A 26,610-nucleotide genomic window follows, 5' to 3' on the forward strand; every position below is an offset into this window, starting at 1 on the left:
CCACTTAACACTCCACTTAACTTTAATAAGAAGGTTAACGATCAAGGACAATCGTATTTTTTTCAAATTTTAAACATGTGCCTTTGACAGCGGCAAATTCTAGAATTGTTAAACCTCTATGAGTCCAAGGACATTTAACCTTTACAGATACAGTCCATAACAATCACAATGAACAATGGAATATGGTGGTGCACTAACTATTGGAAAATCTTTATTTACAAATAAACCTTTTCGTGGAAGTTTTTGTAAAACCTACTTGAAGACCCATAAGAAATGATATTATTTTGAAGTCACCGATAAACTCCTATCCTTAGCCGTCATGCTTTAATGCATTCAGCAATATTTTAGTGATATGATGTATTCCTCTTTGAGATGCATAAAGTGGGCCATTGGGAGAGACGGGTAGTTGTTTCCATTGTGAAGCAATACGACTTTGAGGCTCCAGGGTGAACTGTCTATGAATAGGCGTCATTCAATAGGATTACATGCGATACCTATAACCTGGAATAGTCCGGCAACGGTCTATTCCAAGAAATAAAGAAGTACGGCTTCATCTGTCAATTTCATCTGTCAACCAACCAACATCTATCGTAATCCATGTAACCAATACCTGTGTTGCTATCTGACTTGCTGCTGCTCCTAAAGATGGCCGATGCCGCCTAGAAGGCAGATCGGGGCTGTTTGAAACTGGGGCGATGGATAAAGAGACTTTTTTGCCTGTGCGACAATTTTTTGGGTTTACCATGCAGAAGTAGCAGTTGCTTGAGTGGTCCGTCAGATCTTGCTAAAATCGCGAGATAGCAAGCTTCATGACTCGCTTCTTTCCTCTGTACCAACCTGTAACAGCACATCTTAGTACATAAGAATTGTAACAATTTGACAACAGGAAATTCAAAAATTGGTTTAAAACACACCTAAGCCAGAAGCAACTGTTCAGTTAACCTTCAAGTGTTTTCTTGCAATATTCTCATTTAAAATGTGGTGCCTAAGAATTGTCTTGGTCCCCGACCGGCACGCCAAAGTATGTCTTGTAGGCCTCGCACATTAAACGACTTGCTTCCAAGGAATACTATTTCGCCCTTGTCTTGAATTTTACGCACACGTAAAAGGATGAACCAGCTGGATGCAAACAACCTCTTGATACCATATCAAATAAATAACTTCTCTTCAACTATGAATCGCTAGCCTTTCAGTCTGCAATAACACGATTTGGAATTTTGGTTCGAGACACTTCTGCTTTTATACTTGTACGGCTACTTTTGAAACGTTCAAAGAGGTTCTGAAAAGTTCTGAGAGTTTCTCAAACTGCTTGGGAAGTTTCTTGAACGTTCTGAGTGTTTAGGAGAATTGCAGAAATATCTAGACAACGCTAGTAGTTTAGGAATATTATAAGAAGAAGCTCGGCATTGAAAGTAAATAAATAGTTTTGATTCTTATTCTGTGCGCAAGCTTATGGGCACTAGGGTACAGCGAAAATTTTTCTTTCTTCTAAAAGCTTAAGAAAAGGTGTATTCTTATGTAAAATCAAATTTTAAATAGGGTTTACTTTAAAATATTTTTGATCGGAAAAAGTTTTGATACCCAAATTTTCACTTTTAGAAATTGCAAAATTTAGTAAAATCTTAATTGTCACATTTGTCCTTTATTATTTTTTACATGTCCTTCTTTTTCATTGTGATGAAATATTAAATGCAAATAATATTTTCAGACCAGTTGCAATTTTTTTGATACTTGTTTCAAAGTCATCATCTTGCATGAATCCTACCAGCAATGCAGATTCTGGACATTTTAGGGGAGGGGGTCTTCAATTTTCAATGTGGTTTTAATGATTAACAAATTTGCTTATAACAGTTGTTTTTTTTTGTTTCATTAGAAATAAAGGTGGTGCCGGTGATGCGGTTTCCCCAAAAAGCAGGAGGTTTATCCCATCTTAATCAAAGAATAATTTGATAACACTACTATAACACTATTAAAAAAACAATAAATAAAATAACATATCTTTCAAATCTATTGACATTTAAAATTTATTAAAATTTCTTTCTTTGTTTTAAAAACAGGTAGCAACTCTCTATGTTGAGCTCTTGCTCTAATAAATCCATCTCTTGCATCTCACTTTTTTTACAGCACGCTTGGTACTTTGAGTATGAATTTTAACATAAGGAGTTATTAGAGGTGTCAATCTTAGCAATACCAAATTATCTTTAGTGAGCGAACAAGTAAAAACAGTTTCTTGTACTACACCATTTTCCCATTTGACTAGCTCTTGAAGAGTAGTTGCTGCAAAGTTCAGTTTAGGTGTCTTTCTTGGTCTGATTCGCATGTCTCCAAGGATATCATTACCTCTTTGTTCCAAAATTTGGTCAACTGCAAAGTTGCGAAAAAAAGTTTAAAGTAAAATTGTAAACAAAATAAGACAAGTAACTCAAGATTTTTCAAATTCTGATCAGTTAAGTCATGTTTCCTTGTCCACATAAAGCTTATTCTTATGCCAGTAGTGAACCATCTGGCATGACTTAAGGGGCCACATTGAATTTCTCTAAGATTAGGTGGCAATACACCGATCTTAACTGTTTTACATAACTTGTAGGTTTGTTTTTGATCTGTTGACATATTTTTTAGTATTGTTTCTGGAATGTCAACAAAGCTCTCTCCTTCTGGAAGAGCTTTAAATTGAGGATTGTACTCCATTGTATTAACATCAGCAAGACATTTTCCCACAGAACCTACAAAGTCAGTACTACATGATGTTAGTCCATTAATTCCTTCTATTAGGTGACGCAAAAATAATTCATTTGAATGAAGCATGCATATGGCCTAGTGGCATTTGTGACCTAACAGCTTTTCAAGATGTGTTATAGCACCACCTTTCCAACCGGTGTTAATTTAATTACTATCAGCTCCATGTACTAAACATGATTCAGTAAGATTATATTTTTGCAGCAAATTATAAACACCTTCAGCAATCTTTTTAGCTGGCTTATCCAGGCCCGGTTCTAACAGTTTTCTATGTGTAGGCGAGATGCAAATTTGCCGCCGCAAAAATAAAAAATGCAATAATTTCCAATTTGAAGGAAAATAGAAAAACACTGAAAATCAAACTTTAATATATTTTTATTTTATTACGAAAAATTACACAAAAACAAAGTAAATAAAAAAACTGAATTTATACAAAAATAAAAAACAAAACAAATTCCATTCATGAAAAAATAAAAAACAAATCGTAATTAAAAGTGAATTTTCCTAGCTTTTAATTCTGCGAAATCTTTAACCAAATCTTCTATGTCCAAATGATCAGCAATTTCTTTCTCGATGAAAATCGTAGCTAGACCAACTAAACAATCTTGACACATTTGTGATCTGAAATAGGATTTTATTATTTTCAGCTTTGAAAAGCTTCTTTCAGCACTAGCAACTGTGACTGGTAACGTTAGTAGTATGCGAAGAGCTATCGAAAGGTTTGGGAATACTTCGACAACATTAGATGTGTAAATACATTTTAATACACTTTTTGGATCGCTATTGGAAGTATCAAGTCGTCTCCCAATAGCTTTAATTTCATACCAAAGTTCGACCCCGTTGATATCAGATTGGCCATCAGACATAAGCGCTAACTGCAAGTCCTTACAGTGTTTCAATAACTCATCATCCGTAAAGTGTTTGCTGCCGATATTGTAAAGAAACCCAAATAACTCGTTATATTCCGATAATTGCGTAAATCTTTCATTTATTGCTTGAATTGCGATGTCCAATATTCGATTAAAAAAAGATACTCTGAAGTTTTGTTCTGGTGATACTATCGGTTCATCACGATCTTCGTATAGGAATTGTCTACTCTTTCTGCGTACGCGTACGGGATCATCCACATCAAATCCTTCAAAAATTTCTAGTTCAACTGCCAATTTTTTTGCATTTTCAACCATTGCGGCAAATGCTTCATCACAGCGATAATCGCATAGGAAAGATTTGGTATCGTTTAAATGCTCTAGAGCAAGCGACAAGTCTAAAGCCTGTGATTGGAGCATTTTGCTGACAATATTAATTTGGAATAAAATGTCATACCACAATACCAAGGAGCAAACAAATTTGAAATTTGAAATATTTCTGGCTATTCCCTTAGCCACTGCGCGACTCTTGACTTGTGGTGCAGTAGTTAATGAATTGTCTTCTGCGATTTCAATTAGTGCATCGTAAACTCCACTAATCTGAAATCGAAATGCCCGTACGGCATCGACCCTGCTTTCCCAATGAGTGGCACTTAACGGTTTTATAGTCAGATCGCTTAGGTGGTTTAATAATATACTCCAACGGTGAGTTGATGCTGAGAAAAAGTTATAAATGCCTTGAATTAAATCAAAGAATGCGACAGCCTCCATACAACAATTAGCTGCATCGTTCAATACCAAGTTGAGCGAATGGGCACTACAAGGCACGAAAAAAGCTCGAGGATTTAGTTGACGAATTCTGGCTTGCACACCGTTATATTTTCCGCGCATGTTGGCTCCATTATCGTACCCTTATTCCCTCATGTCATCAAGATTTACGCCTAATTCCTGCAACTTATCGATAACAACTTTTGTCATATTTGCTCCCGTTATGTCTTGTAATTCAAGAAAAGTTACGAAGTGTTCAGAAACTACGACTTCAGCTGGTTTTTCCGAAGATGATTCAGTTGCACTGACAAACCTAATAACAACTGTCATCTACTACATGTGGCTTATATCGGGGGTACAGTCTAAAATAAGTGAGTAGTACTTTGCTCGCTCTGGTTTTGCTAAGATGTGATTTTTGATTTTATTAGCAAGCAATTCAACGATTTCATTTTGAATAGTTTTTCCGAGATAGGTGGTGTGAATTTCACTTGTTGTTATTCGTTGAATATGTTTACTCATAATAGGATCATAATTTCATAAGAATTCAATAAATTTAAGAAAATTTCCGTTATTCGGTTCGAAAAGCTTTTCACATGTTCCTCTTAATGCTAGATTTTGTCCAGCAAGAGTTCTAATTAACGTTAGTATTCTTTCAAGAACTTGTCGCCAATGTTGAGTTTCAGATTGAATTATTTTCTGATTAATTTGATCAATCGTAGCCCCTGATTTAAGTCTCACCTCCAGATCTCTCCAATTTAGATATGCAGTAGTGTGGCCACTTGATGTTTCATGTCGTTAAATAATAACAGAAATATTTTTCCAATCTCGGCAGCCGTCATGCGATGACAGGGAGAATTTATTCGGACTAAATATCTTACAGCAAAAGCAAAATACAGTGTCTTTCGTAATGGAGTACACCAACCAAGTGCGTTTAATTTTATCGCCATTAGACATTCGGCGATAAAAATGAAAGCTTGAAAATTTTCTACCTTGTTCATCTTCGGGAAATAAAGACGGCAATTTTTGAATTGGACCATACTTCATCAGCAATGCTTTAAATTTACCATCTATTATAGGCCATTTTGCCGGATCATTAAAATTAAGAGGCAAATCTTTATTGGTTTTGGGGTCTTCACCACTTTGATCTTCATTGTTTTCATTTTGTCCTATATCATCGACGTTCTGTACAACAACTTCACTTAAATTGGAGATAAATTCCACTTCATCAACATTTTCTGGTTCTTTAGCAGTTATATCATTTCCAGAATTTCTATATTTATTAACACTAACACTATCCGCATATTCTATTTCTCCACCGCTTTCGATTTCAATTTCAACTTCATTTTGGTTTGTAGTTGAAGCTACTATAGGTGCCAGTGCTTTTTCGCTTGATGACCTGCTCAAAAAGTGCAACAAAGCATTCTTCTGTTTGGCAGAATTTGCTTCACGTTGAAGCCTAATTTTCTTGTATTGTGACCCAGACAAGCGCTGTCTCTTACCACGGTCCATTATATTGTATCGTTTAAAGAATTTAAACTTAAAAAAAAATATAGCATTGATACATATACCTAAATTTTTATATTTAATAATAATAATAATAATAATAATAAGTTTATTCAAATACATGAAAAAGAAAACGAAAAAACAAACTTTAACTACTTACTTATAAAAATTATTGTTAGACAAATATTATTCAATTTATTAAAGGGTATAATAATTTTTTTTTTTTTTTTTCAAAGTTAAAGTTCGTTTAATAATACACTTTTATAACAATTTACAATAGATATCTCAAAGATAACTTCAATAAAATTTTTAAGAAAGTTTCTTAGGAATATTCTGGAACTTTAATTTGCTTAGTCAGCGTATTTTATGAACCAATAGAATTCGTTTGTTTGTATATTTGGCGGTTTGCTAACATCCATCCCTGAAAAAGAAAAAAGAAACTTTTTTTTACTGTTTCTTCTTCGCCAAATCCCAAATGTAAAACATGTATACAAACAAACGCTTTTATTACTATACTATTTATTTGAAAAAATTAGTATGTATTAAAGTTCCCGTAAAATACAACGCCGCCTAAGCAAAAAATTTGTGGACAAATAGGAAATGTTATCATCAACAAAATCCATAACTTTAAATTATAAAAATGGAGTGAGTACGTAGAAGAACTTGGAAATTTTTAAAAAAAATAAAATAATTTCTTGTTACAAAAAAAAAAATTTTAAATTTTTTTTTTTTGGGAAAACACAAAATAAATTAAGAAAATGCCGCTCTAGAAAAGTGCCGCTGTCGGCTGTCGCCGACGTCGCCTACGCTTAAAACCGGGCCTGGGCTTATCTGAATGAGTATGTGCATTTGGAGTAAAATGACCAAGATATCAACGGCCAAGTTCTATAGTCACAGTAATGTGTTGCTCTTTGGTAATAATAGGATGTAGCTGTCCATTTGAATCATTTATCATCGCTCTTGTTGAATCTTTTCTTCCGTCAAAGTAAATGCCAATATTATCTGCTTTTGGAAGATTGAAATTGTCATTATTCTTTGCTACTACCATGACTTTTTTCTCGCTTTCATCAACTTAGAAGGATCACAAGCAAGGTAAGAGTATTCAGGGGTGAGAAATCCTGCTTTAATTAAATCTTGCAGATAACTTGTAGCAATTGCTGCAGTTGCAGCAGGTGAAATCCCAAACCTATAAAATAAAACTAGTTTATATTTATTTTTATTAATTCATCATTCAAACTTTTGCTGCTCAACAAATTAATAATCTATATGATTACCTTATACTAACCATTGCTGTGTTTTTTATTGACATAGTGTTTTTTCTTAACTTCTTTTCTAAAAATCGTGTTACAAGGAAAGCATAAACACCTAATTTATCCTTTAGAAGCCTTTCAACCAACAATTTGATTTCATTGTCTTGTTTTAAAGTAAAGTTAACATTAACTGGATTATAGTTGTCATTGAGAGAAATATCAGGAGAAATATTTTTTGATATTTTTTATATAATCCTATATCTTGTTTTTCTGTGACCTAAAACCAAGCTTTTACAAATATTCTTTTTGTTTTATATGTATATATATATATATATATATATATATATATATATATATATATATATATATATATATATATATATACATATTTATAGGTACATATATATACATATATATATACATATATCTATATATATATATATATATATATATATATATATATATATATATATATATATATATATATATATATATATATATATATATATATATATATATATATATACATATATATGTTTATATATATATACATATAATTTGGGTATCAAGACATTTTCTGATCAAAAAGTGGTCCATAACAAACCTACCTTGAAATTTAATTTTAAATAGGAATACACCTTTTCTTAAGCTTGAATTTTATTTTTTTCAAAAACATATAAATCTTACTGTACCCTAATGGGCACCACTAAAGCAAAAGCTCGAAGTTTTATTAGACTCCCACAGGAATAGCTGAATTTTTTTGTTTAATGTTTGATCTTATATTATCGTATTAAAATTATTATTTGGTTCGAAATTAAAATTGAGGAGTACTTTTTTTTAGTTGTTTTTCTACTTTCACATCTATTTCGTGTACACGCTTTATTAAGTAACTCTACGCGTACTTAAAACAGTTTTATGCAAAAACAAAGAATAAAAAAAATATTGAGATGTTCTTTTTTTGTGGATTTTGCGGTACGTATACCTGTAGTAGCGCAGAAAAACAAAACATAAAAATATCACAAATAGAAAAACTTTAAAAAAAAGCAATGAGCCTAATGTTATTGTTTTAGATTTAAATAAAAACTGATGTTTTTGTACGTTTGGTCAAAATATTTATTTCTTATTTTTTTAGATTTAAATATATATCTTTCACATTCTCAAAAAAGAAATATTTTTTATAAAAATAAATATAAAATCTAAAAAATACATGAAAAATAAGAGTTCACTCAAAAAAAATTAAAAAAATTTATCTGGCGCAGTCTTTTTGATTTTAAAAACAATTGACGACGACTGCAACAATTGCAAACAACTTCTCTAGTCCTAAGTGTTGTACTAAATCATAATTTGTTTTAGTGACACAACTTTTTTCCTGACAGTCTAATATAATAATATACACGATATTGACAACCAATGAGTTTTGGTTCTTCCAGTTTCTTTTCAGTAAAACGTCTTTATAACTGGCTGACAATCCCATTACCTTTTCAAGTGTTTACATTCATGGTGTCTGCTACAATCACCTTTATACCCTTCCATAAATTGTATTCATTTATTTGGTACTTTAGAAAGTTCTAGAAAGATTCAGAGATATCTAAATACATCCAGAGCAGTCCAGAAAATTCTAGAAAGTTGCATATGGTTTAAGAAAATTCTAGGCTTCAGAAAATTCATAATGCTACTGCCTGCAATTGCTACTGCCTGCAAATGCTACTTATATACCATTTTATAAATTTCGTATATAGTATTTTTTTAAACTAATCAGATAAAAACTCATTTTCATTATTTTTGAGCAAAAGGCAATGATATATTATATAAACTAGATGTCTAGCTTGCAGGATTTTATTGGACAAAAAATGAAGCCGCTTTTTTTCGTTTGAAATGTGAAATCCGAAAAATGGAATAAAAGTTTCCAATAAGTTAAAGATAATTCAAAAACAAGTTTTAATAATTATAAAATACTTATAAAAGTTATTTTATAGGCCTATGTTTATTAAAAAGTATTTTAAATTAAAATACTTTTATGAATGAAATTTTTAATTCATAAAAATGCTTCAGGAGCGTCTGTCGTTATACTTTTTTATTCAAAACTTTAATCCCTTTTTAATCGAAAATAAGTTAAGGAATCATAATTATTATTTTAAAAGTATTCTAGTTTCCGCTTAACACTTTAGACAAATAGTATTTAAATTTAAAATATATTTACTTCATTTAAGAAAAGAAAAGTTAAAAACATTTGTTTGTAAATTTAATCCGCTATTTGTAAAAAGGGCTAAAAGCAGCTTCACTTTTTGGATCAAAGTTAGACATCTAGTATATATAATATATCATTGGCAAAAGTTCATCAATTTATGACACAGTAAATTGATTAATTTACTAAAAGTTAAAAAGCCATTATCTTTATATATATGTGTGCGTGTGTGTGCGTGTGTGTGCGTGTGTGTGCGTGCGTGCGTGCGTATGTGTGTGTGTGCGTGTGTGTGTGTGTGTGTGTGTGTGTGTGTGTGTGTGTGTGTGTGTGTGTGTGTGTGTGTGTGTGTGTGTGTGTGTGTGTGTGTGCAGCTGCGGATTTAAACCCCGTCAAAATCTGCAAGTGACGAGATAAAAAACTAATTATAAATAATACTTATATAAAACTTAAACTTCTTTAGTAAAAGCATTTCTGAGCTGCAAATATTTGTTAAAAAATATTGTTAAACAATTTACTTTGCTCTTTGCTATATAATGGTGTAATGTGATTCGTTTGTAGGGATTGTGGCACAATTAAAAAGTCGGATAAATTGATTAATCTTTTACTTCTGAAAGAAAGAAATTTTTATAATTTAATACTGAATTTTTAAAATCTAACTTATAATGAGTTTGAAATAGCACATAAAGCGTTAAAAATAAATAGAGCAATTGGACCTGATGGTATAAATAGGAATGTTGTAACTACCCATTTTTAGGTGATGAAAGATGTCTTCTATAAAGTTTTTAAAGCATCTTAATATCATAGATCTTTCCCAGGTAGTTTAAAAATACCAAAAGTAACTCCAATCTTTAAAACATGTCTCCGTAAACAAAAAACAAACTAATGTCCTATCTTAACTATCTAATAACAGTTTGTACACTTATTTTATTGATAATAAACTTTTTTATAAAAATCATTCAAACACGTTGTTCTCCAAGTAACTAGCAGTTTTAAAGATTCCTTTAAGAATTCTCAATTTGCACTAAACATTGATTTGTCAAAAGCTTTTGATCATCATATTTTATTGAAAAAGCTGGAAAGTTATGGTATGGGAGATAAGATCCTATTTGAAAAAACTAGAAAGTTTTGGTACCCTATTTGGTTCAAAAGTTATATTAGTAACCTTAAACAATTTATTTTTAACAAGGAATCCTAATATAATACCGATAAAACAAAATGAATATTTTTTTGTCCAACCATTAAATAAAGGAAACTGAATCTTTCCTGATAAATTTATTGAATATACAAACCTAAAAAGAAAAAAAAGTTTCCGCCCGGAGTTCCCGCCTAAGTTTGTAATTTTTATTAATTATTTTATGATTGTTTATTCCGGTTCCGGCCAAAATTACAATGATTCAAGCTGAAAACCGGAATTTATTTTTTGACTATTTTTTAAGACCACATGTCTTAAAAATAGTGATTTTATGATTTTTTTTACACAGACTGTGTAAATTAAAACATTGTCCTACAGGGTAATAAAGAACTATAGGCAAACCTACGTACAAAATACAATATTCTAATTACACACAGTGTAATTTTATTCTTAATAATTAATTATTTAAGGATTTCTGGAAATTTAAGAATATTTTGGTGCAAAAATAAGATTTGCTCTCCATTTTTGGGCAATAATCTAGCTCTTTCTTGATCAAAAATTTTACCTGCCTTTGAGAATAATCTCTGAATATTCTGATGAAGCAGGGGCAGATAAAAGTTTTCTTGCTATACAGCATATATGAGGGTAGTATTTTTTATTATCGCTCCACCACTTTAACACTGCTTCTTCATTTTCTAATTTACCTATTCCTCTCCCAGTCATGAAGCAATTTCTGTTTTTATGCCATCATTTGCCATTGCAAAAATCTTTCTTTGCATTTTTTTCTTTAGGGTTACTTTTGCTTTCTTCTTCTGACTCATAATAAGTAAAATAGTAAGCAAAACTTTTTGTGATTGTCATTCTTAAATTTGATTCAGATGACTGAAAACCTGATGTAGTTCGCTGACAACCTTTGTTGGTTGGTGAGGAAATAGCATTATTGGAGGTGAATGAGATAAATCCATTTCTGTCATATCAGTCATATCAGTCACATTTTTTTGTTATTTCATAAGATACTTTATCTCAGACAATAGCCAACTTTTAGCCAAATACTTTTCTCTTCAGGAAATAGTGACAGCTTATGCCTCGGATGAACAGCCATCGACAAAACATTTACAAAATACTATTTATTAGCATATTTAAGTGACCATTTTTTTTGGAACGTTACTTATGAATCTTTTTTCAATAAACTCTCTTAGCATTTTCTTCATTGACTGGACTCTAAAATCATCAGCAAGGCTTCCGAGAAAATTATGTAATGCAAGAATATGGCTAATTGCAATATCGAGTTTTTTTTACAACATGATAAAGAAATGCAGAAGCATTTTAATCATTTTAATTATTCGAGTTTGGCTTGCACAAAATTAAAAAAAAAAACAGAAAAAATTAGGTTCAAAAATTTTAATATCTTTATTACCAATCCAAGATGTTTCAACGAGATGGAATAGTACATATTTAATGTTGGATTGAATTAAAACTCTTAAAAGATCTGTACTAGGGAAAGGAAAACCGGTTTCCGGTTTCCGGAAACCGTAGAATTTTTGGAAATCGAAAACCAAAAATATTATTTTCAAAACCGGTTTTTGAATATATATCTTTTGTAAAAAATTTATTTGCTTATTTGGCAATTCTAAAACACTTTTCTTGATGTGTAGTTGTTCGAGAAAATTAATGAAAACATTTAATTTGCTTCCACATGAACTTTAATAATAAATTACTGCAATTTGTCATGTAAAAAAAGTGAAATAAATTTTCACAAAAACGAAAATGTCGTTTTCTGAAGTCCACAAGGATAACACACCAGTTTGGAAGCATTTTTTGCACTCAGAAGAACAAGAAAACATATCAGCAGCAATTTACAAAAAAGAAGGTTGTTGGTCACAAATTTAGCTTTACCCTTGATGAGTATACTTCATCCAGAAACAGAAGATATATGAATATAAATGTTCGTATGGAAGGTTATTATTGGAACCTTGGAATGATCAGGGTACATGGGTCTATGCCAGCAGAGAAATATTGTGTAATTGTTGACAAGAAACTAAGACAATTTGGCCTACGTTTTTTGGGTGATTATGTTGCAGTAACCACAGATGGAGCTGCTGTAATGAAAAAATTTGGTAGCTCAATTTTACTATCCACTTAGCTGTCTGTGATGTTTTATATAGGCAATCTGGTAAAGAAAATAATGGCACACCTGAGCAAGTCACTTTTCTAGAAGAGGACCAAGAAGATGATGACAGCGATGGGGAAAGAGGATTAGAAGTTTCAGCAGAAGCAGGTGTATTAGCTCTTCCAATGATCAGGGAGGATGTCACAGAACTCATCAACATGGTCAGAAAATGTGTCAGATTGTTTCGGAAATCTCCAGTTAAAAATGACATGATTCTACAAAAGCATGTCCAGTCTGAGTTTGGAAAGGAGCTGCAGTTAATCTTAGACTCTAAAACACGTTGGAACAGCTTACTAGATATAATTTTAAGGTTTGTTACCCTTAAGAAATGTATTCAAATGTCACTGATTGAGTTATCAAGCAATATTATGACTTCTGAGTCTGAGTTTACCACCTTACAAAATCCAGTAAATGCTTTAGAACGAATCAAGGTTGGTGCTGAAGCACTTTGCAGAAGAGATTCGAACTTGCTCTCATCTGATGGAGTTCTAAATTTCATTTTCGAGCAGCTAAAGCTGCCAGGAAAACACCTTTAGTCAAGAGCTAATTGACTCATTAACTAAAAATTTCACTGAGAGGAGGAATGCTGTATTACTAAACTTAGTTAAATATCTCAATAATCTTGATGTTATTAATGGAGCAAATCATGACACTTTCGAAAATTCCATGCCAAAGAGAAATGCAATTGCTACTAGTGCATCAAGTTTGTTTAATGGTTTGTTTGAGCAAAAGAGAAGTAAGTCTATAAATAAAGAAAATTTGTCAAATAACGAAACTAGTCAGGAACAATTGCAACTTCTTACTTCCTTATCAGAAGAGCCCGAGTTTTCCATCAGAGAGACAGTCAAAGGAGTTTCACCAAATAACCAAAAGATAGAATCAACTTCCAAACTAATGCTCAAAAAAATGGCTGTATTTGAGCTAATAAAAAAAATCAATCCAAGTAACAAGTTTGGAGGCTAAAAGGTCATTTTCTGCAAGTGGTCTATTTTTCATTAAACTAAGATCAAGATTAAATGATGAAACACTTAAAGCTTTATGTTTTTTACGAGCTTATTGTCTTAAAAAATGTAAAATTGACCAATAAAAAGACTTATTTGTTTGCTGCTCAATTGTATTCAGTATACGTATATGACATTGTTGCTATATATATTTATGTTTTGCTGCTGTTGTTCCCCTGAGATATATATATTAATAAAAAATACACTAGAAAACCAAAAAACCGATTTTTAAAACATTAAAAACTGCGGTTTATTCAAAAAACGGGTTTTAGAAAAAACTTAAATATTTCCCTACCCTAATCTGTACAACTTTACACAGCAGACCATTCTCATTTGTTATTTTAAATAATAAGTGTTTGTGAGAAAGTGCGTATTAAAACTTGTAAGGGCGTGTTAAATTTTAATAATAATACGTGAATAATTTAGCATTATATATTTTGATTTAACGCTGATCAATATTAAACTAAAACGCTACTTTTATATACACTCTTACATGATAATATATACCATATAATATTTACCCAGAGAGATATTATAGGTATTTTCTTGCTTTTTTAATTATTTATTTACAAAACTCGCTTATATGCTCATCAGCTAACGAAATCTCTAAGGTCGATATATGACGCTTAAAGATATTTACACTTTGAAATAAATTGAAGTAAATAAAACTTAAAGGTAAATAACATTAACAATTTTTTTATTTACATTTAAGTTTTATTTACACTAATAGCCTAATGAACATACTCTTTCTATTTGACCAAATGGTCAATATCTTTTAGTTCATTCGGCTCGAGAGGACATAACTTGCTTATTAAATGTTTCAATAAAACCTTCCCAGCTTGAACATTAGTCAGACGTACAAATCCTTCATTTCCAGGAAAATCTCTGTAACTCGACCATGTGGCCAACGCCTCATGAAGTATTTTTGGATATTACTAATATTAGAACGCCTATTGATAAGTTAGCCTTTACGCTATGCCATTTTTTTTGTGACCCAAGATGGGTAACCATCGTCTCATCCAGCGACGCCAAAAATGCTTTATTGATTCTTGAACTCGACGCCACCCTCTTCTCGGGTTAAATGAAGTGGTATCCACTGCATCCGCGGCAAATTTACCAAATAGTTGTCCAAATAAAAAATAATTGGATGTAAAAGGTGGGCAGTCATTGGAATCTCTTGATGGTAAGCCAGTGGTCTTAAATTTATAAGTCATTCTGCTCCAGTAAACGCTGTGATAATTTCTTTGTCTGAGATATCCGCGTTTCCCAGTTGGAAATAAATTGCTTATTATTATGATTACGTGAACTCTTCTAAAATGAGACGCTGCTGGTGGTCTAAAATGCCATTAAATACCAACATAGCTTGTTGCCTCGTTTACTTTTTTCTACTTGCAATTCGTCAACTTTCAAAGCAAGTAAACAAAGCTAAATAAATTTTTACTTGATTTTTTATTCTTCCTCGAATAGTTATGAACAGACCACCATAATCGACAGCAGAACTTTCAAAGGTCTTCATACTCATCTACAAACGTTTCATTGGTAATGATGTCATAATCTGCGTTGCTAACTTAGCTTTTCGTCGCTTGCATTCTGAAAATTCCGCTTCCCATTGTTTATCTCTTCTCTTCTAAATACTACCCCATGCTTGGTAGATAACTCCGTCAGAATATGATTTACACCACAGATATGCTGTTTTGCTTCTTGGCAATTTTTTACAATTAACTTTGTTATGAGTTTATTTCTGGGATAAATGGGTGTCTTGTATCGAATGAGAGATATCCAGCATTTTTTATTCAACTATCGCATCTGAATAAATTATTTCCATTTATTTGAGGCGATAATTTTAATAAACAACTAGTTTTGAATATTTCTTTGCTTCTTTTTAATTAATTGTACTCTTCTGCATATGATTTCTTTTGAGCATTTATAATTAATTCTGTTTCCGCATCATTAATTTCCTCCGTTGAAAGTGTTCCTGATGATAAACATTTTTCATTACAGTTATTTAGGAAACCTCGTACCTGGACTAAGGTCCGTGTTAACCGTCTCCAACTTGAGTAGCGGGTTGGTTCTAAACGTCATTCATCGGTATTTGCTTCGGAATTAATAGCCATCAAGGTATAAGTATTCTTAACTTCTAGTATTATTTTTTTCTCGATTTCTTTAAATTTATTGGTTGGCCTAGCGACTCCTCTTGTTAGATGAAAATAGGTCCACTCCACCACATGTTACTGTTTTGTAAACCACTTATTTTTACTCCTCTAGATGTCAAATCCGCATAATTTTTTGCTGATGGTACGTAACGCCATTGTTTCGGATTTGAATAAGACTGAATTTCGACAAATTTGTTTGCAACAAGATTTTTAAATCTTTTACTTAGGCTTTTAATAAGGATAACGTATTTACGCTGTCAGACTAAAATATAACATTCTCTGTTTTTATTGAGCATGGCAAAGCTTCTATGACGGAGAGCGCAAGTTTCAATCGAAACACCACGTTCATTAACTCTAATCTTGGAATTCAAAGTGAGTTTTTGACAAAAAGAACTTGATATTCCACAAATTTTATAGCAATGATCTACTTAACAAACTGTTCCAATAGCATTTTAAAAAGCAATGAAGAGTTTGTTAAGGATTGAATATGTAATTTTATTAGTGTTTTTAAAACGTAAACAACTTAGTATTTTGCATTGGTGTATGTATTTTAGTTTGTTAAACCAGATATCCGACTTATGCTTTATTTTTTCTGGTAGCATTTCATCCCAATCTTCTCCTGAAGTCCGAAGTTCTTGAAGTATTATTTTTACTCTAATAACAAAAAAAGACAAAACCCGAGTGGATCAAACAATTTTAAGGTGTATTTTAATAGCAGTCTTTTACTCGTTACTATTTAGGGTTGTAGAGTGTAATTAAGTGTAAACATGTTTTTGGCTGCTTCCCAAGATACGCTTAATGTTTTGTCCGTAGGTAAGTTTATTATGTTTACACTTATTTTTACTTTTCTTGATTCTAAAGGAATGTGTTCTATTACTTTCTTTAAATTAAAAATCCTCTTTCTTGCAGTCATTCTAGCCTTTTAACACAGTTTTATAAGTTGATTATACAACTGCTTTTTCTTCATTTCCAACTGAATCCATACTGTCGTCCATATACGTAAACTTATCAACAGTTTCCACAGTAAGTGGAGACTTCTCTTTCTCTTCATGTTTTTGTATAACAAACTGTGCTTGAAAAGGATTGGAATTGTTGCCAAATACAACTCTCGTGAACTCAAACAACTTTTAATAATAAAATCTGTTAATAATAAGATAACTCAAATAAGGCTGTTTATTCTCTTTTAGACCCCTCAAAAGAAATCTCTGATATTTTCGACCTTTTAGATTCAGCTCAATTTGCAAGTACGTTTCTACAATACCATCCAGCAAAGCAACTGCATATCTTCGTAACCGCAAAAGCACGCCACAGAGATCTTGTTGCAGTTTTGGTCCTTGATGTATAGCGTCATTCAGCAAAACGCTTTGGCATTTTGCAGCAGCGTTGAAAACAATTCTAACTTTTACGGTCTCCTTTTCAATTTTTACAATAATAAAGTGTAGAAGAATTTATTAATTTTTGTATTCATTTGCGATTACTTTGATATAACCTTTTTTTAAGTAACTCCGTATTGTTTCTTTGTAAATTTCCGATACCTCTGGTGTTCTTTTAAGCTGTCTTTCCGCTCTTATTATTCGATTTTCTGCTATTCATAGTCATTTAGGAATATGAATGCCAATTTGACATTGCTCATCCACATAAAGCTTCAAGTTTTGTATTTGATTTAGGGCCATTTTATCTACAACACTAGCTTGCGTATCCGATGATGGATTAACATTTTCAAATTCCCAAAATGTTTTTAGATTTTCATTAATTTTTCCACTTTAGAAATGTTTGTTCTTAACGTTCTGATTTGGCAAGTATAATAATTTGCGTACTTCCAAGTTCCCCAATAGATGTCTATTCCAGTGACGTGAGTTGGGCTGTTGGATTACCAGTGCGCACTTTAACGTCTGTTTTTGACGAGTGAAGTTCTGCGTTGTTTAATCCAAAAAAATATCTGCAATTAGACGCTGTTCCAATCTGAAAAATTTTATAATTCTTAGAAAACTCCAATACTTTTTAAATTTTTTTCAGTTCGCTACCTGCATGCTATTCGTAACTCTGTCAGCTGTTAATGCATTTATTTTCTTTTTCAATTTACCGTTAATGCTTTTCAACTATATTTCAACAGGCATTATTTAAAAGGTGTCTACACTACCATTGAGTACAGTAACCTTAAGTTCTTTCACCATTCCATGTAATCCAAGTTCTGCAACTAAATCACTGTTTTACATCATAGTTTTAGGTGTCCAATAAAGCGTTGCCTTGTATCGATTGTTATCCGTATGTTAAAATGACAGGCAAAGTTCTCATATTGATAAGATATTGACATATCACAGCCACATCTTGACTTCAACCTTTGTTCGAAAACTTAGTAAGAAGAGTTTTTTCTTCTTTTGTCCTCTTGTTCGTTTTTCCAAATGCAACAGCTTGCTATGAACTTTTTGACAACCATCTGTTCCACATTTTCTTGGTGAACAACGTCATCATTACCCAAACAACGGTAACATAGACAATAAAATTTTGATTGTTCTCATCTTTTACTAACTGCCATGGATTTAAATTTTTCACATGCCCAAACTGTCGTTTAATCTAAGTATATATACACAGTGGTGGCACAAAGTCATGACCACACGCATATTTTGATCTCTCTAATATGTTACTTAGGCAATAATAACTAATTTTTGTAGCGATTTTTATTCGGAAATCTTACTAAATATCTAGTTACCGATGTGGCGCATTATTAGCAACCAAATATCATTATTTTTGTTATTATAATTACTGTAATTTTTGTTAATTACTGTTCTGTGTTGATTTGATCAGAAATTGTTGATATCAGTTTGGTAAGTTTAAGATTTTTCTAGCATTGTTTTAGTAGATATTTACTTGAAATTAATGTATTATCACTCGACTACATATCGTACCAAAACGTGGAGCTAATATTAAGAGTAAATTACTTAGATTTAACTATAATCATAGTTAGCAGTGCTAATTAGGATTAATTAATCTTAATTAGCTATAATAAACAATTTTTTGGAACATTTTAAATTTTTTTGTGTTTCTAAACATTTGTTGTTGTTAAATAATGATTGAAGTCATGTTTTCTTTCATTAAACAAACATTTTATTATTTTTTTATTTTATTAAATTTGTATTTCATTAATTTTGCAGAACATTGTGTATGCCATGTAAATAAACTATCAACTGAGCAACGAATGAAGATCATTGTTATGATTATTGCGACCTAACATCACGAAAAGAAGAGCATTCGCAAAGATCATTCACAAAGCATTCACAAAACCTGGACTGTCGCACAATGGAATAAAGTATTATGGAGTGATGAAAGTACCTTAACTGTTTTCGTGGAGCTAAAAGAGCCTATGTGAGGAGAAGAGTTGGTGAACGATTTAGTCCTCTGTGTGTAGCTCCTACAAAAAAGCATGGAGGAGGCTCTCGTATGGTATGGGGTTGCATGTCAGGATCACGGCAAACCAGGATAAATATTTGGAAATATTAAAAACACAAATGAAACCATCAGCAAACAAACTATTTGGTAAAAATAAACTATTTTTCTTTCAACAGGACAATGCTCCTTGCCACAAAGCTAAGAAAGTAATAAAATATCTTAAACGTGCTTGTACCAATGCTATTGAATGGCCTCCACAAATTCCTGACCTGAACCCCATTGAAAATTTGTGAAAAGAAGCTCTTCAGAAAGGTACAGAAAACCAAACCCAGCAATCTGGATGATTTGTGGCAACATTTGCAAGCTGCATGGCTAGCAATTCCTGTTGACACCATCCAAAAGCTGGTACAGTCTATGCCAAGACGTGTACAGGCCGTGCTGGATGTGCATGGAGGGTATACAAAATATTAGTCTTTTAGTCAGAATTTTTTATGTTTTGTTAGTGGCGCTTATTACTGACAATGCAGAGTCATTTTTATTTCAATTTGGTGTTGTTTTTTTATATTGTGCAAAAAATGAAATGAATTTTATTAAAATTCGTTTCATTTTTTGCACAATATAGAAAAACATTTATTAATGAATTTTATTAAAATTCATTAAAAAATGTTTTTCATTTTTTTAATGAATTTTATTAAAATTCATGCCAGTGGAAGTTTTCCAGCAAAGGAAAAAACCCCTAAATCATAACAGTTTCACCACCAAAAGTTACGACTCAGCCGAGTTTCTTCCTCTTTTCGAAGTTCGTGCCAGTAATATTAATAACAATAAAGACCATCTAGATTGAACTTTTTTCATCACTAAAGAGAACTTGATGCCACTCTTCCTGTCAAGGCATGTGTTCTTTTGCAAATGGCAATATTGCCTCTTCACGACGAGCAATAAGTTTTGGTTTTAGTTTACGCTTTTTCCACACGTTAAACAGTTATAGGTAATTGTAAATCAGCACGAATTCGAGATGCAGTCATGTGCTGAGCAGCACCACGACATGCAATAGCTAGTTTAGTGCAACTATCAGCTTTACGTTTGCCACCACTTCCCTTATAAGTTCCATAATTAACGCCCAACTTGAAGTAATTATTAACCACTTTTGGAGATCTTTTAATTTTTTTTGCATTTTTTCGATTAGAAAAGCCTGTATCTTTGTATGGTTTGATTACAGCTATTTCTTGTATTGTTAAACGCTTACCATGTCCCATTTCAAATTCAGGTATCAAAAACCAAACGTTTAAAAATTTATGAGCACTGATTTCACTGATTTCTTTGTTTAACTCACCAATAATTATAAAAAATTAAGTCATAAATGCGTATCACCAGATCAAAGTATGCAAGAAAACTGAAAATAATTATTGAGGCTAATTCTATTTTTTACCGCAAATGTTAAGTATTAGACATTTTATAGTTTTATCAAATGTACCACAATATATCTGTACCTGAGAGCCAACTTGTCTTAACTCCATTTTTGGTTAAAATGAGTTATATACATAGGGGTCGTCCATAAATGATGTCAGTGTTTTTTCTCAATTTTTTGACTCCCCTCCCCCTTTGTCAAACTCTATTAATTTTGGCCAACCCCACGTTATATATAATGTCAGTTTCTGTGTACTCCTCCCTTAAAAAACAATAAAAATCCTTAAAAACCATTGATTTTTTTTCTGACTAAATTATACATTTATATAATAGCGGATCTCATCAAATTATATTATACAATAGTCGATATCTCATTAAATACTCAACTAAGCAAATAGTATTATATATCTTTAATCAAAATCTTCCCATGGGTTGTTGAAGTGATCATCGATTGAAACAATAGGTAGTGAATGCTCTCCACGCTCTAGAAGAATATCGTATTCTTGAGGTACAATCAAATTCTTTGCGTCAACTTTCTTTTCATCTAACCATTCAGCAGTTTCCGAACTCTTCTGCAAGGCGGTGACTGCCAAAAATTCCGTCTGCTTTGAGCCCGTCTCTCGTTTGGTTGACAGGGACAGGTGGCTGAAGAAATTTTGCTCTAATTAGAGTAAAGTAAGAGCTTCTAATGGTCTGAGAACAAAAACGATTTTCACATTTCACAATTTGAGTAAAATATTGACTTCTACGAAGATGATTGGCAATCCAACGTTGATCTTGTAATAAAAGGCTCCTTGACTCTAGCTCTGATTTGTCTGGATCAATATACTCTGCAATGGTTGAATAACCGTCAATTTGTAGATCAGACCAAATATCAGCCAAAGCCTGTCCAGCAAAACCAAATTTCTGTTTTTCCAAATTTTCATCTATTATCCTGCCTGATTTAAAAAGATATGTTGGTTATAATTGGTTAAAAATTATATTAATATTTTTACAAGTTAACTTTTGTCGTGTAATTACCTTGAGAATCAAGATGAGTTATTTGAATATAATTAACTTTTGTACAGAAAACGGGATTTATTTCGTAAATTATATTTAAATCAAATCTTGAAATTAGTTGTTAACATTTCAAGGATATTTAAAATAGTGCAAGTACTAATAAAGAGTAAAATTCTAACAAATACAATATTAACAAACATAGCTAAGCTTTCATTACCCGAAGAACCTCTGACCGACGTCTTTCATCAGCGGACAAACCATGAAGAGCAATATCCATAATCGCCTTCAAAAGAAGAGGTTGATCTACTTTAAATGACGGTCAAACAGATTTTTTCTGATTTTTAGTTTTTCTTTGATTTCTGGATGCTCCAAGCAGATTTCCTCCATTCTAGTTTTTTTCAGTTCTCTAGTTTCTTCTGTTGAGCTTGATCATACTTTTTTTTGGCCAGTTCTTTACATAGATAAGCTAATTTCTTCTTTTTCTTTTTAAAATCATCCTCTTCAGCTTCAGCAATGAATCCACTTCTCTTTCTAGTCTTCAGTTCAGCAACTCCACAATTTAAAGCTGCAATCTCAGAATTGAGTCAATCTTGAGCCACTGATTTTGCATTTTTTTGATTTTTCGTTGTCAACAAACTCAAAGTTAATGCACTTTGTTGATCATCAATAACAGATTGCTCATTGGTGGGCTCAACAAACTGTGAGGAATTCTTGTCAAATTCAAGTGGAGTATATGTGGGGGCAGACTGTTTTGGAGTATTGGCGTATATTATATTTGAAGTATAGTAATTTTTATTTTACGTTAGTTGTTGTTAATTATTCCATTAATTTATAATATTAAATTATAAATAATTTAATATAATATAATATCAAATTCCCCGAATTTAATATTACTTTCCCCACAAACAAAAAATCATTTCTATACCATTTAGTAGATGTAAATACCGTCAAAATCTGCTCATTAAAACTAAAAAAATAATTTAAATTGACATCATTTTGGCCTCAATACCCCCTCCCCATTGTCAATTAGTGTCAACCTTCCAGCACTCCCTCCCTCCCCGCCCCCCCCCCCTATAGTTACTGACATTGTTTATGGATGACCCCAATATTTGAAATCTCCGTCGCATATTCTATAGGGCCAAAATGACTTAAAATCTCTATCTATTGTGGCTTGACAGGTAATGAAAATCCATAAAGTCTTTTCTGGCTAAGAGCCAAAAAATCTTAAAATACTTAAGATATATTGGTCCTAAACATTTTAATACACTATGATACTTTAAATGTTTTGTCTATGACTTTTAGAATATCTCACATTGACAGTTGTATGTTGCCCGCGTGTTTATTCCGTTGTTGTGTCGAGATTTTGCGCCATTTTAGCTTTTCTTTATTATTTAAAGCATAAAATTACATTGTGAAGTACGATATTACTGTCTACAAGATTTCTGCTTATAAAAATTATTCGAAAAGAATAAATAAAATGGTGAACATTGCATTGAATCGCGAACAAGAGGGTAAGTTTGGCAAGACTATTTATTGTATTCTTCAGTTTCTATATCAAATAGGTATTCACAATGAAATAAATTAATAAATAACGTATTATAATCTTTTTATAATGCAAGCATTGATTTATAGCCAGGTTGCATGTATTTACAGTGATCTATGTATAATATATGTCTTCATAATCATATGTTTTCCTTACTAAAAATACTCAATAGGTAATCATATTAAAAACTTAATTTTGTTGCAGATATTCCTTGTATTTCCAACACAGGAGTTGTAAATAAAATTGTAAATAAAACTAAAAGACGTGAGTTCCATTGCATAAAATGAAAGATATGTATCACTGTTCAAACAATATAGAATTTTTTCTTTATGTAAGCATCAATCTAATAATAAATACTTTAATTTTGTTGTTTACGTAAGGTACATCTCTGAGTCGGAGCTTAAAGATTTGGGTTCTGAGTATATGCCAGACCGTTCAAAATTGTTATCTGGAAGTATATCTTCGTTGTCTGATGTCGGTCAGGAGAATATTATCCCAAATATCAACATTAACGATTTGCTAGTTCCTAACCCGAGCACTGATAACGAGAGTAAAGACTGACCGCCAACAGCGGTCGAAAATGTATTTTTGATAATTTTCGGGTTGGTAATGCATCGTGGGACCAGAAAAATCAGTATATTGCTTCTTGCCTGACAATTAAAACTGTGAAGCGACCAAGAGCAATAGACAGTAGCAAAAATAGAAACACAACAATTCATTATAAAAAAAGCAACAATAGAATTGAAGTTAGAGGATGTAAGACCTTTATTAAACACAATTTGTTTTGGCGAGTCATATATCAAATCTTTAATAGGTAAAGTTCAGTCTTCTGGCTTGACAAAAGCAGATCAACGGGGAAATTACTCTCCGAAAAATAAAACCCTAGCTAGCACAGTCAGCTGTATTAAAACGCATATTAAGATGTTCCCTGCATACGAGAGCCATTAAAGCAGAGAACGTACTGCAAAGAAGTATCTTGGCAGTGAATTAAACATAAAGAAGATGTACAATCTGTATGTTGAAGAGCGTCCCTCAAACCAAACTGCGATAAGGAAGGAGTGGCTCAACCGCAAAATTTTTAATGAGTGTTATAATCTTTCCTTTCATTCTCCATATAATTATACTTGTGATATGTGTGATTCTTTGTTTAATGAACTCAAAGGATCACATTCAGAGGAAGAAAAGAACGATATAGGAAATAGGAAGAAACTGAAACTGGGTTATGCAAATAACAGGTATCATTTGAAGGGTGAAGACAAAAAATTGGCTGCTAAAAATCCAAATTCCATAGTTTTAATGGCATACCTGCAAAAATGTTTGCCCACACCATATTTAACAAATAGCCAGAGATTTTATTTGAGAAACCTCTGAACATTTTACTACTCTCTATATGACAATACGAAAAAAAATACTTTTTGCATGATGTGTGACAAATTTCAAGGAGGAAGTGGCGGAAATGAGATGGCCTCTTGTTTCTTAAAATTCATCGAAGAGTCATTGACGCTAAATATAAAGAACATAATCTTCTGGACAGACAATTGTTCCGGACAAAATAGAAATATAATGATGGTGATGTTATATTTCATTCTCGTGAGTAAATATCCATCCTTGAAGATATTAGTCATAAGTTTTTATTACGTGGGCATACGCACATGGAAGCAGACGCGTCCCACAGCTTTATTGAAAAAAGAAAATCTATCAAGAGGATTAACATCTTTACTTGCAATGACTGGTGCAGTTTTGTAAGAAATTGCAGAGAATACTTTAACGTGTGTCCCATGTATTTACAAAATATTTTGTTCATTTTCTTCCCTCCACGAAAATAGGAGGCCATTTGTATGTAGAAAAAGATCGGAAGACGGAACGTTAGTATCCATATCAACAATGGTATGGATGAAAAGGAGACTACGGAAAGCTCTTTTATAAAACTTCGTTCAACGAAGAAGCCTTCTCTGTGGCAGATTTAAGAAGAAATAAAAGGAAAGCATGTAGAAGTTCCGGCAAGTCTTCCACAATTGAGAGCAGACAAAAATACCATAAGTAGAAAAAAGTATCGTGATATTTTAACAATTCTTCGATAAAGCCTTGTATTCCTCAGTTCCTGAGGAATACAAGGCTTATTTTAGGGCAATCCATTTTAAAGATGCTATTATTATAGAATCTTAATATTTCTTTTTTGTGTTAATGTATTTGTAACTTTTTTGTGTAAATATAGCAATGTTTAAAATATTATTTATTGATTTTTTTTAATGCAAAAATCTTGTGTCTTTAATGAGAACCAAGATAACTTAACACTATATAAACATCTACTGGAAAGAAAATTTATTAGAGCTATAAAGACTTAAGTCCACTAATGCCGAAAATTATAATTTTTTCACAAATCTAACTAATCATACATGTAGTGTATTATAAATTGTACATAGTGTATGAATTTTAATTTCTTAAAGTGATTATTAAAAAAGTTATGAGAGAATAAAGGGAAAAAAATATTTCTTTTGTTTCTACTGTAAAATTGTGTTTTTGGAGTTAAGACAAGATGGCAATCAGGTTCAGATATTATAGTCTAAAAAGTAGTTGTTTGTAACAATAAATATAAATTGGTGGATACAAATTATGCCACGCACAGATATGCTAACAGATTTACAAAGTATTGGGTTAAAACATGGTGAGGCTAGTTCTATTTTCTCCACTTTATATATACATATATATATATATATATATATATATATATATATATATATATATATATATATATATATATATATATATATATATATATATATATATATATATATATATATATATATATATATATATATATATATATATGGCTAGTGGGTTGGAGCCCCCACCCCAAAAAGAAAAAAAAATAATGACATTCTAAACTCTGAAAAACTTTTACTATCACTTTTACTACCACTCACTACCACTGAAAAACTTTTACTTTTTCCACTAGGTATTACAAAAAAAACGCTCCCTGATTTTGTATTTTTTTTATTTTTTTTGATGTGATTGAACGCTCCCCGATTTTGTATGTTTTTGTATGTTTTAATATATTATTGTTTTATAAACAGGAGTCGTTTAATTAAATCTGAGCACAAATAATTGCATTTGAGATGAAGTAGTAACGGAGGTTTTAAAGTGGTTTTCGAACTCACAGAGATAAGGGAGCAATAGTTGTAGATCCCAATCAGTTTTACGCGCTTCCTACAATAATCAACCTGAGTTGAATGCAGCTTTTCTTTCTAACAGTCAGAAAACGTAAACAATCATATGTAATTATATTTAGTGATTTTTGTTAAAAAAAATTTAAAAACCTTTATCTGTTGTTTATAACCTGTTTTTAGGAAGAAATCAAAATATAAAAATATGATGTCTGCAAGACTTTTGATATTCGCTGGCTCTTTGGGTTTTGCCAAGCCATAACTGCATAAGCATCGTTTTAAGTATACTAACAGTAAATTAAATATACTAAGTAAACATTCAAAAAACGAATCGGTTTCCCTGAGG

General features: G+C 31.6%; 1 protein-coding gene across 1 annotated transcript; it reads right to left on the reverse strand.

Annotated features, from left to right (window-relative positions):
• Positions 1–3,224: 3,224 nt before the first annotated feature.
• Positions 3,225–4,493, reverse strand: LOC100201355 (zinc finger MYM-type protein 1-like). Its single transcript, XM_065794868.1, has one exon. It carries the CDS (start codon positions 4,491–4,493, stop codon positions 3,225–3,227), a length of 1,269 nt encoding a protein of 422 aa, XP_065650940.1.
• Positions 4,494–26,610: the final 22,117 nt, after the last annotated feature.

This window comes from Hydra vulgaris, chromosome 04 (assembly GCF_038396675.1).
Source record: "Hydra vulgaris chromosome 04, alternate assembly HydraT2T_AEP".
NCBI lineage: Eukaryota > Metazoa > Cnidaria > Hydrozoa > Anthoathecata > Hydridae > Hydra > Hydra vulgaris.

Excerpts from the sequence above, each read along its gene's own strand:
- LOC100201355 (XM_065794868.1), bottom strand. The coding sequence starts at position 4,493 with ATGCGCGGAAAATATAACGGTGTGCAAGCCAGAATTCGTCAACTAAAT.